The 12,004-nt window shown below is 43.6% G+C and overlaps 1 protein-coding gene and 1 long non-coding RNA gene across 2 annotated transcripts; one reads left to right on the top strand and one right to left on the bottom strand.

Moving 5' to 3' along the window:
• Window positions 1–307: 307 nt before the first annotated feature.
• Window positions 308–1,452, bottom strand: LOC123186552 (uncharacterized). The gene is made up of 3 exons (XR_006493661.1): window positions 901–1,452; window positions 576–649; window positions 308–486 (listed from the first exon to the last, which is right to left on the bottom strand). It is a non-coding gene; the product is annotated as an uncharacterized lncRNA (long non-coding RNA).
• A 5,452-nt stretch (window positions 1,453–6,904) lies between these two features.
• On the top strand, window positions 6,905–9,813 carry LOC123186551 (uncharacterized). The gene is made up of 2 exons (XM_044598292.1): window positions 6,905–8,640; window positions 9,063–9,813. Exons 1-2 carry the CDS (start codon window positions 7,474–7,476, stop codon window positions 9,663–9,665), a joined length of 1,770 nt encoding a protein of 589 aa, XP_044454227.1. The 5' UTR covers window positions 6,905–7,473; the 3' UTR covers window positions 9,666–9,813.
• Window positions 9,814–12,004: the final 2,191 nt, after the last annotated feature.

Here is a 12,004-nt window from a genome sequence, read left to right as displayed (position 1 = left end):
TGCATCTCGCCACCGACCACCTAATCTGCAGAGATGAAACTCACACAAAGATCTTTCAATGGCGACTGCAATCAGCAAGGCAAGCAGCCAGGACCATGGACTGCAACTAGTCGGTGGCCGTCATCTGCACGCATGTGCACATCTCAAGCGGCCGTCTGTGTGCGTAAGTATCCATGCACCAGCCCCGCATGCTTGTCTTGATCGTACTCCAAGCCATGGAGACCAACCTGGGCACACAAATAGAAAATTCATTATGTTTGGCACAATCCACTTCTTTTGCACATAATTTTTTTGGCCATAAGCCGATCATCATGTATGTCCATGACCAATACAGCAAACATGTCGAGTTTTCGTTGACTGAACATAGCAGATTGCCTGAATATAACAGACCAAATAAATTTGGAAGCAGCTTGTAAATTCCCCCCTCATCGTCTCATCCAAAGAAAGGTTTCATTCTTCGAGGCTGGTGAAAAATCCTCATCCACGCTGCAACATAAAAAAATGCTTTAGACAGGGCACTACTAATCACTTCAGAAGACGAACAAAGTTCATTTTCTTTAGAATGGAAGTTCAACCTGGTACCTTTCTGGGCAGTGAACTTTCACGCAATTGAAGGCTTTCACGACATACTTACTTAGTACAGTTTACACTGAAAAGGGAAAAGTACAATTAGGAAAAAATTAACAACAAAAAATTGTTATGAAAGCTAACTAAAGAGGCATTTGTTAAGATGTTATATACTAATTTATTTGTGTTTGTTTCCTTAATTGGCCATAGTACTAATTCATAAAGAGCTTAGCTTCTTCTAAGTACTACATCTACTTACTGGAACATGTAGTCGTGGTCCGCAAAGAGAATGAAGCAGTCATAGTTGAATATAAGTAAGGATTCTTTGAGTACCTAATCACCTCGTTGTAGAGGATATGGCCCATAGGCATCCCGGGGTGGCCGGAGTTGGCCTTCTTGACAGCATCCATGGCGACAACCGGATCATGCTGACCAATTTTCGAGTAGGTCGCCTGCGGTGGCTCGGCCGTATTGTCGACAGCGTGCGAGTAGGATGCCGCTACCGTAGAGCTGCGTAGGGAAAGGAGCGGGGAGCGCAAGCCGCAGCTGGACAGCGAAGGGAGGAGGAACCCTAGGAACTCCGTCGGAACTCCGGCTGTTGATGCGGGCGTGACGCCGGCGGCAGCTTCACTCCTATCTCAACCCACGTCGCCCCGTCTCCTCGCCCACGTGTTGCTCTGTTCCCACATCGTCTTCCGTCCGCGCGGGTCGAGCTTGGCCAGCGCCGACCAACAGCATCGCCGGCGTAAAAAAAAAAAGATATTTCTAGTGATCAAACCAACCTACACAACCCCAAGCAAATTCTCTATTGAATCTCATACGAAAATGATGCAGATTTGAGTGAGCTAGGTGGAAGAACGGAGAGAGAGAGGCAGAGGCGATGGATGGGGAATTTTCAGGATCTCATCTCAATCCATCTCTCTATTCTTTATCTATATTATTTGTACATTTTACACTTCAACCCTCTTACAGATATATAAATTCCAACTCACACCAACACTCCCCTCAAGATGGGGCAAACACATCAGATAGACCCATCTTGCTACAAAAGATAGAGAATAACTTTTCTGATAGACCTTTTGTTAGAACATCTGCTACCTGATTTGCTGAAGTCACATATGGCATACAAACTACTCCTCTATCCAGTTTCTCTGTGATGAAATGACGGTCAACTTCAACATGTTTAGTACGATCGTGTTGCACTGGATTATTCGCAATATCAATTGCTGCTTTGTTGTCACAGTAAAGCATCAAAGGCTTACTCTGACATAACCTTAGTTCAGTTAGAAGAATCTGCAGCCATAATAGCTCACATAGGCCATGTGCCATGGATCTAAACTCAGCCTCGGCAGTTGACCTAGCTACCACATTTTGTTTTTTACTTTGCTAAGAGACTAAATTTCCCCCAACAAATACACAATAACCAGAAGTGGATCGCCGATCATCTAAAGAACCAGCCCAGTCCGCATCTGTATAACACTCAACTTGTAAATTCCCTTGCTTTGTGTAGAGAAGACCTTTTCCTGGGTACCCTTTAAGGTACCGTAGGATTCTATTAACAGCATCCAGATGAGCTGTTCTTGGGTTATGCATGAATTGACTCACAACGCTTACGGCAAATGCAATATCGGGACAAGTGTGGGAAAGATAAATCAACTTACCCACAAGTCTCTGATAGCGTTTTCTATTAACCGGATTCCCTAAATCACTACTTAATTTGTGATTCTGTTTAATGGGAGTAGTAGCCGGTTTTGAACCATACATGCCAGTTTCTTTGAGCAGGTCTAAGATGTACTTTCTTTGTGTCAGAAATATACCTTTTGGACCACGCAAGACTTCTATGCCAAGGAAGTACCTCAAGTGTCCTAGATCCTTCACTTCAAATTCTTGTGCGAGATGATGCTTCAGGCCAACAATTTCCTCGGTATCATTGCCTGTCATCACAATATCATCAACATAAACTATCAGGATTGCTACCTTGTTATTAGCATGTTTATAGAATAATGTGTGGTCAGTGTTGCTATGTCGATAGCCTCTTTTCAACATAGCTTGTCTAAAACGATCAAACCATGCCCTTGGTGATTGTTTTAACCCATACAAGGAACAATGTAGGCGTAATACTTTTCCTGTATTACGGCTGGAATCAAAACCTGGTGGAATTTGCATATACACCTCTTCATGAAGATCTCCATGAAGAAATGCATTTTTTACGTCCATCTGGTAGATGCTCCAATCAAAATTAACCGCACAAGATATGAGAGTCCTTATAGAGTTCATATTTGCCACAGGTGCAAAGGTTTCATCATAGTCTATACCATAAGTCTGCGTGTACCCCTTGGCTACAAGGCGTGCTTTATATCTGTCTATCTTACCTTCTGGTGTGTGCTTAATAGTAAACACCCATTCGCATCCCACCGGTTGCTTGCCTAGAGGTAGATCCACGAGCTCCCAAGTTTTATTTTTTTCCAATGCTCTCATCTCATCCAGCATTGCATCTTTCCACTTGGGGTCTTTCAAGGCAACTTTCCAGTCTTTTGGTATGGAAGTAAGATCTAGAGAAGCAATAAAAGTTTGGAGGGACCGACTACAATATTTGTAGGAGATGTAATTGGCTATATCATGTTTGTAGTCTTTAAGATATCCTGGTGCATTTCGGGTTCTAGTTGGTCTTCGTAAGGCAATAGGTAAAGTGTCTACATGAGTAGAAGGTTGATTATCACTCTGCCCTGATGTACTCATAGGAGTTACGGAATCAGAAGGGATAGTATTGGTACCTGGGTCCTCACGCATTTGAGACTCCTCATCTTGAGATGGAAATGATAAGTGTCCTATGCCATCATCCTCGTCTCCATGACAAGAGTTATCATCACTAACACCAACATTTTCCTCCCCCTGATTTCGAGTGCTATTAGTAGACAGAGGATCACCAGAAGTGGGAGCAAGAACAAGGACAGGCCCTTCATTTACCCTTTCTTGCTGCTCATCAGGTGGTGACAACGAAATACCAGACCCAACATTTGATTCATAATATGGTTCATCTTCACGGAAAGTTACATCCATGCTCACAAAAAAACGATGCTCTGAAGGGCTCCAACATCTATAGCCCTTTTTTGAGGGAGAATAACCCATAAACACACATTTAAGAGCACGAGGATCTAGTTTCCGTACCGAATTTCTATAGTCATGCACAAAACAAACACTCCCAAAGACTTTTGGAGGAACCACAAATTCATTAGAATTTAAAAGGCATTCAGCAGGAGTTTTGTAACCTAAAACACGAAGAGGCATCCGATTTATCAAGTAAGTTGCAGTTTTAATTGCCTCGCCCCAAAGGAATTTGGGCACATTCATTGTAAACATCAATGAACGTGCAACTTCGAGCAAATGCCTATTTTTACGTTCAGCAACACCATTTTTCTCTGGTGTATTAACACATGACGTCTGATGTTCAATGCCATTCAAAGCAAGAAACAATTCAAACTCATGCTAGACATATTCTGTACCGTTGTCCGTATGTAGAATTTTAACAGTAGCTGCATGCTGATTTTTAATAAGGGCACACAAGTCTTTGAAAACAGATAATACATCACTCTTATGCTTCAGAAGATAGAGCCAAGTGTACCGACTAAAGCAATCAATAAAGGTGACAAACCACCGGTGCCCAGACACTGAGTGAACCTCACAGGGTCCCCAAACATCGGAGTGAATTCTTTCAAATGGTTTTTCACTTCTAAGACCAATACTAGGATAAGAGCCCCTAGTATGTTTAGCTAGCTCACAAGCATCACATACCAGAGCCTCTTTAGGACATAACTTAAATAAAGCAGGATAAACACGGGATAAAACAGCAAAAGAAGGATGCCCAAGCCTTCGGTGATGCAACAATAACTCTTGACAGGAAGACAAACATGATACAAAAGCCACTTCATCAGTTCCATCATCAAGATAATAAAGTCCTTCATGCTCGGTCCCAGTCCCTAGCTCCTGAAAAGCAGAGCACGTAGGATCAAATCAACTTCTACAACCATGAGATTTATTCATAGAGCTAACAGATAATAGGTTCACTGGGAACTTGGGAACGTGTAGAACATGAGGTAAAGACAATGACTTGGTGCACCGGATGGATCCTCGTCCTGCAATAGATGCCATGGATCCATCCGCTACACGAACCTTGTCTTTACCTGAACAAGGTGTATAAGATACAAACAGGTCTGAATCCCCTGTCATATGATTTGTAGCTCCTGTATCAATAATCCAAGGTTTTGATTTGGTGGTAGTGTTCGCTTGATAAAGGTTCATACCTTGGTGAGAAGTGGCAATTAGATTGGAATCAACCTTAGAGGTGCCTTGCGAGGAAGATGAGCTTTCTGAGAGTTTAAGCTTGGAGTTGAACTCCTCAAGAGCTCGTACATCTACCACTGGTGGCCCCGTAGAGACGTGGTGTGGTTAGCTTGCCTTATATTCACACATTGAACTCCCCCTGTCCGAGGTTTTCCTTTTTCCCACCAAGATGGATATCCATGCAGCTCAAAACATCCATCCTTTGTGTGTCCTTTTCTTTTACAATGATCAGAAAGCAACTTGTTTTTGTCTATTTCGCCAACGGGCCTGGGAGTACGGCGATATTGCATAGATAAAGCCACACGGTCATCTGCACATTTCAGATCATCCTCCTTAGGTTGAGCCAACCGAGTTTCTTCCTCAAGCACACTGGAAATAATATCATCGAGACTTGGCCATTCTGGTTGAGAGAATATAAGTTGTCGCCGAAGGTTAAGCTCCTGGTTTAGTCCATCTAGAAACAGCTTGCCCACAATCGTCTCAAACCATTTGTGATGAATGGCTAGATCTCTCTTGTCAACTGCTTGAAAAGGATGATAGTAGTGCATGTCCCTGTACAACTGTTTCAATTCACCAGCGTACTCTGTTACAGACTTTGTGCCCTGATTTAGATGAGTTAATTCCTCCATAATGCGGGTTGCCTGCATTTTGTTTGATTTCCCAGCGAATTGGTTCTCCAAGGCGGTCCACACTTCAGACACAGATGACATTATTTTGACCTGTTGTCGCACAATTGGATCCATGCTTCCTAACAGCCATACTAGAACTCTATCATTGATCTGTCTTGTGTGAGTATCACCACTTTTCTGCTTTTCTTCATCATCAACAAGCAGGTACTCATAGCCATGGGAACTCAGTATCAATTGAGCATGGCGTGCCCAACTGACATAGTTGCCAGGACCTGACAGCCTCACTGGATTTGGTTCCAGGGCATACTTAACTGTCTCTGGGACTGCTTTAAGCTGCTGCTGCTCAAGCAATTTACTGAAAATTTCATACATTTTTTCTATACTTGCATCCCCTGACTTGTCTTTAGATTGTTCTGACATTTTCAATGCAAAAGCACACCCCAAGCATACTCAACAATTGTAAGACTCACCACGCAAGGTGCTACTTGCTGTAGTACACGAGCCTGATTTAATTTGGCCTCTCCACTGCTTGTAATGGAGATCTCACGCAGGAGAATAGCAGCCAAAAAACAAACTTGGAGATGAACTAGCTATTCGCATGATAGGTACCAGGAAGAACGATGGCACTTTGGGGATGAAATTGACTTTGCCGCAAACCACTCACCAAACCGGAGCAGCGCTGCAGACCTATGGCCGGGTCGGAGTACGGCGACACAGCACCTCGTCGGCGGCCAATCTTCGCTCAAAATTCCGGATGAAACACACAGGAACGAACCTGCTCTGATACCATATTGAATCTCATACGAAAATGATGCAGATTTGAGTGAGCTAGGTGGAAGAACGGAGAGAGAGAGAGGCAGAGGCGATGGATGGGGAATTTTCTGGATCTCATCTCGATCCATCTCTCTATTCTCTATCTATATTATTTGTACATTTTACACTCCAGCCCTCTTACAGATATATAAATTCCAACTCACACCAACATTCTCATTATAGGCAGTAAAAAAAGTCAAAAATACCAAAAAAAACTCCTCCCCATTTAGTATTGTTATTATTATTACTTAAGTGGTGAGAAGACCAGGCCTTCTTTAGATTGGTCTATAACTAACGTACTTCAGGTCAAGATATTTCTAGTGGTCAAACCAACCTACACAACCTCAAGTAAATTCTCAGTATAGGCAGTAAAAAAGTCAAAAAAAAAACCAAACTCTTCCCCCTTTAGTATTGTTACTGATTCAAAAGCGGGTTGGGAACATGGAATTATCATAATCCACCGGAGCTCCAAATGTAGCCATGTTCTTTTTGTTTAACATCTTAATTTTCCTGTTAAACTCATATCCTACTCTAATTGAAACAACGCAGGGTATTCGACGCGTGGAGTGGTGCTGGCTCTGATTCATTCGTGGATTGGTTTGATTCTCTTGCACTAGACACTGGATCTTGGGGGGGAAATCATCGTCATGAACATAAACGGTTCCTGCCTAAGAGACAACAAAAGATAAGACAAATACTAGGTATCATTCTGATCGTGCTATCTACCCCAGTGGTGATATTCTCCGCGTATGGACCACTTGTGCGCTTTCTGCTATCGTCACTTGCTGTAGAGAAGAAAAACCATGACTAAGCCGACGGACATGCAACTAAAGCAAACTTGAAGCTCGCGTTGAACTTATTCTACGACGTAACTCAACTTCACTCCTCAATAGGCTTGTTGTGGATATTTATTCAAGGGTTTGCTGATATTCTGCTCATAAATTCTGTCAGCCAACAACATAGTTTCAGCCCCAATGTAATTGGTGCATATTTGCGCAAAACCAAACACAGATGTCTAAAGACCACCGTGTCAGCAACAAGTTGGAATTTGGTCACCTATGGTGCTGGCTTGCTGGATTCCAGCTTACCAGAGGAATATGCGGCTGGAGGGAGGGTACTAACAATGGTGATTGATAAGGATGTACCATTACATTTAAGACGGCTGCTGATTGGGTCACCGAGACAAAGAATTCAGAAGCTGATCGGAAGCCTTGCTTGGAGAAGCCCAGCCGACCGAGAGATGAGATGGCTTGCAACAAGGATTGTGGAGCACCTCGCTGGCGATCTCAACCTTGCTCACTTTCCAGGAGCATTGGAATGTATATCCTCCCTCCTCGACCACAAAGCACTACATTTACCATTTATACCTGGGCAAAGGGAGGATGGTGAAGGAATTGATAAGGACCTGCTTTTGCCAGGATTGAGAATTCTAGAGAACCTGGCACATGACACACATAACTGCACACTGATATACAACTCCAAGGGTCTTCTTTCAAAAATTGTTGCTCCTGTCAGCTCCAACGAATTAGTAGAAGATATCAAGAGCAGCGCTGCATGGACCAAGGTAGCAGATGGGTCATTGAAACTGGTGAGCCGCCTCATGGGTTCTTCAGGAAGCACCGGCCAAAACATGTGCAGACTAATTGCGAACAATAGTAATGCAGTCAAAAACTTGGAGGTTGTTCTGGACATGGACATGAACAACAACAGCGGTATCATAGAGCTACACATGCAAGCTCTAGAGGTTCTTACACAACTAGCCTTGCATGATCCAACAAATACTTCTGTGACGACAAGAGAAAAACTTATTGAGAGGGCTCTACACATCTTCCTTACTGCAGATTGGATGGAAGACTATTTGAAAGATGAAAAAAAGAAGATTTCCAAACCAACTACAAGCCAACAAAATACTTTGCCAAGATTGTCAACGGGAACATGGATGGATAACCACATTAAAAAGGCTAGAGAGAAGAGGGCCAAACAAGCAAGAGAAACGCGTGTGGAAAAGAAGATGAAAGAAGTTCAGGAAACTGCAAGCCGGCTTAAAGAAAAGGCTGGTGAAGCATTGGCCATGTTGTCCAGTGATTCAGAGGCTATCAAGAGCTTCACAGGATGCGACGATGATATCTATCGCCTTACTGAATTACTCGACTGCAATATCAAGACCATCCAATGCAAAATAAGTACAACAGATACTGTGGAAATAGATATTAACACGGGCTGTCGTATTAGCGCAGGAGCCATCTTGAAGAATTTAAGCAACTACGTCAAGGCACCAACCTTACGGAAGGTATGCCTGAATACATCTACTGCCTGGTACAAGTTTTTGGCAAAAAATAAATGTACATGGAAGGGTGGGCGCTTGAGTTTACAATTTATCTAATTATGCAACTTAAAAAAAATTCTTGGATATAAGTATGCATCATGTTTATAACATTAGCACCAAAGAAATTTCATGCAAAAATTTGATCATATTTTCTCTCTAGAAGAAAGACAAGTGGTTGTTGTATCTTTTTTCTACATGGTATATTTGATCATACGTTCGTATGATTTTTCTAGATGCTCATGTGAGAACATGATGCATATTAAGTTTCTGAGAATTTTTAAGATAGGTAATTAGGCAAGCAGAAACTTACTCACCCATCTCTGCATGTGTAAAATCCTCTTATTGAACTTTTTTTGCTAAAATAACATGTATGTATTTTATTGCAGGTATTCGAACAATTGCTTCCAGTAGAACAAGACGAGCCTTTCACTTCCTGGACCCCCAACAAGCAGTGTGGGGATAGGAGTCTGCAAGCGGAGCTGTTATCATTCGTCGCTGCGATCCGTGCAAACAACAATCTTAATCTTGCAGGAATCTTACTTTCGCAGACGCCGGCGCCGGATACCCTGGAAGACTTTGTGATGAGGCTGAAGAAGATGGTGGAGGACAACATGTATGCCACCCCTGCGTGCCTGGCGATACAAAAGCTTACTTGTGAGCTGGTTATAGAATTCATCAAGGATGATCGAAACATCGAAATGATCGACAGACACAATATCGTTGCAACATTACTGGAGGCTTCAGAGGTGATGGGTTGTCTTGAGAGTAGAATGCTTTTCGCTGGTGTCGATCGTGACTGCCACGGGGTTCCTCTGAAGCCTCTTTCTTCTGTTCTCTCTAAAAATGCCGAAGATCTTCTGGCACAGAGGAAACAGGCTCTGGGTATCAAACTATCAACATTGTGCCTGCCAGTGCACCAATACCGTGATTGCTGCATCACAAAGTATCTTTGCATGTTAAAAACACTTGAACGAGTATTGAATTCTTGATGTGATGTATAATTGTTTTTTTCTTCTTCTTTAGTTTCCTTTGCGGATTTGTGAGGCTTCGTAATTAACAACTGGCGTAGTGGGCATCAACATTGGACCTGCTGGTGTATCAATTCAGCTTGGAGTTGCCAACTAATGTCCTGCTGGATGTTTATGCAGTTCTCACTCAGTGTTCAGCTACTTCTACTCAAACTTGCCTAATTTAGTTTGTTACTATCCATTGTCAATGTTGAGATATAAACTGGCAGAACTCATCTACTGACAGTAAGTCTCAGCAAGTTGTAACTATCCGATGTTTTTCCTTCAGCTACAAGTCAGGTATCAGTTTGAAAAACAGAGATTTTGTGGACGCTAGCCCTCAACGCCACAAGCCCACAATCACCTAACAGATATGTCAAGCGCATCAATAAGTTCCGAAGAGTAAAAAAAAGCACTGGCAATCAGTCAATCAAGTTGTGGTTTGGACGCGACCCTGAGTAACGAACTGCAAACTGGACGGAGTAGATTCAGAGTGGATTGATGGAGCTTACCAGGCAGTCCGCATGCCGGCTCGAGCAAACTGCTGCTGCTTCCCTACGTGTAGTTGCGGCCCGCACCGGCCGGGACGCACGGGCACTGACGGGTGCGCCGCCCGCCGCCGTCCACCAATGCGTGTCGAGGGTGGGCACGAGATCCCCCGCCACCCTGTAGTGGCCACCGCTTTGAGAATCTTCATTTTCTTTAAAAGCCTTTGAGAATCTTCTCATCAACTTCTTAACGGCCTCTTGAGAGAACTTCACGGTCTAGTTTTTTTTTTGAGACAACCTCGCGAAGCTTTTTATTAAACCGTCACAATGTTTACAGGGACGAAAGAAAGGTCTTCAGAATGACCTAACCAAACATGGCGGCCACTCCCGAGAGATAAGGCATGCTTCGCTAAGTTGTGAGCCTCAAAGTTTGAGCTCCTAAATTCATGAACTATTTTACAAAGTTGAAAACCAGAAGAATGTTCTATGATTTCATGTATCACCGCACCATATTCAGCCGAAGTCCCGCTCTTTACGTCTTCCACCACCGTCTTGCAATCGGAAGCCACGTGAATGCTTTGAACATACAAATCATTCGCCAGCGCTAGAGCTTCCCTAATGGCCAAGGATTCAAGTGTTTGAGGATTATTGAGATGCCGGTACACTATGGCCGAAGCGCCAAGAAACAGGCCGGTTTGGTCTCTGCATATAGCACCAACCGCGCCATACCTTCCTCCTCTGGAGACCGCTGCATCCACGTTTACTTTGACACAACCCTGGACCGGAGGCAGCCACCGAGTTGGTCTTGGCGCTGAAATAGTAATTGGCCTTGGATCCCTCCGGTTAATCTGTTATAATTCTGCCATATAACTCAATATGAAGCCGTTTGTAGCGTAGGGGGACTGAAAAATGTCCTCGTAGACCGCCTTTCTCCTGGCACTCCAAATCGCCCATGCTGTCACCACCAGGCAGTTAAACTCTTCAGCCTCCAACACTTCATGTAGAGCAAAAAGCCATTGCTTTGGGTTCTCATGTGGGCAACTGATCACCTTTTCAGCAAACTCAACAGGAGCTAAGGCCCAGATACTCCTCGACATCGAGCAATTGAGCAGCGCGTGTCTCCATGTATCTGTGGCTCCGCATAAGTGGCATGTATCTTCATCAGCCATATGGCGATGGTGAAGGACCTCACCTGTGGGCATCGATTGCCTGGCTAGTCGCCAAACAAAAATTCTCAACTTCGAAGGTACTTGTATATGCCATATTGCACTCCACTGCTTACTCTCTTGGGTATTTGACGTACCTTCTTCCTCATGTAGCCAACCTTCCCTGCTCAGCTTCGTTCTCAGTATCATATCATAGGCAGAACGTACTGTGAAAAGACCCCGTTTCTCTTCATGCCATGCCCAGAAGTCCGTTATATTCCTCGTGCACAACGGTATCTTGAGGATCTCTTCCTTGATGGAATCTGGACAACCCTTGCTAAAGAAGATGGAAGACTTCTCATGATTTATCCTCTGTCCCGATGCTCTACAATAAGTATCAAGCAGGTTTGACACTTCATCTGACCCCTCCACATTAGCCTTAAAAAGCAGCAGGCTGTCATCTGCAAATAAAAGGTGGTTAATGGTGGGTGCTGTTGGAGCCACCTTAATACCTGCTATTGATGACCGAGAACTGGATTTCAGGAGGCACGAAAGGCCCTCTGCTGCAATTAGGAATAAGTAGGGGGAGATTGGATCTCCCTGCCGGATACCCCTTGTTGGTTTAAAGGATTCAAGTTTCTCCCCGTTAAAGAGGACAGAAAAAGACACTGATGAAACCATACCCATT

Source organism: Triticum aestivum, chromosome 2A, assembly GCF_018294505.1.
Source record: "Triticum aestivum cultivar Chinese Spring chromosome 2A, IWGSC CS RefSeq v2.1, whole genome shotgun sequence".
NCBI lineage: Eukaryota > Viridiplantae > Streptophyta > Magnoliopsida > Poales > Poaceae > Triticum > Triticum aestivum.
Note: the sequence above shows the minus strand (reverse complement) of the source record. Positions and strands in the feature narration are given on the sequence as shown.

Bases quoted from the DNA above. Each gene is read 5' to 3' on its own strand.
- LOC123186551 (XM_044598292.1), top strand. From the start codon at position 7,474: ATGGTGATTGATAAGGATGTACCATTACATTTAAGACGGCTGCTGATT. The intron at 8,641-9,062 runs GTATGCCTGAAT...ATTTTATTGCAG, and splicing joins AGGCACCAACCTTACGGAAG to GTATTCGAACAATTGCTTCC.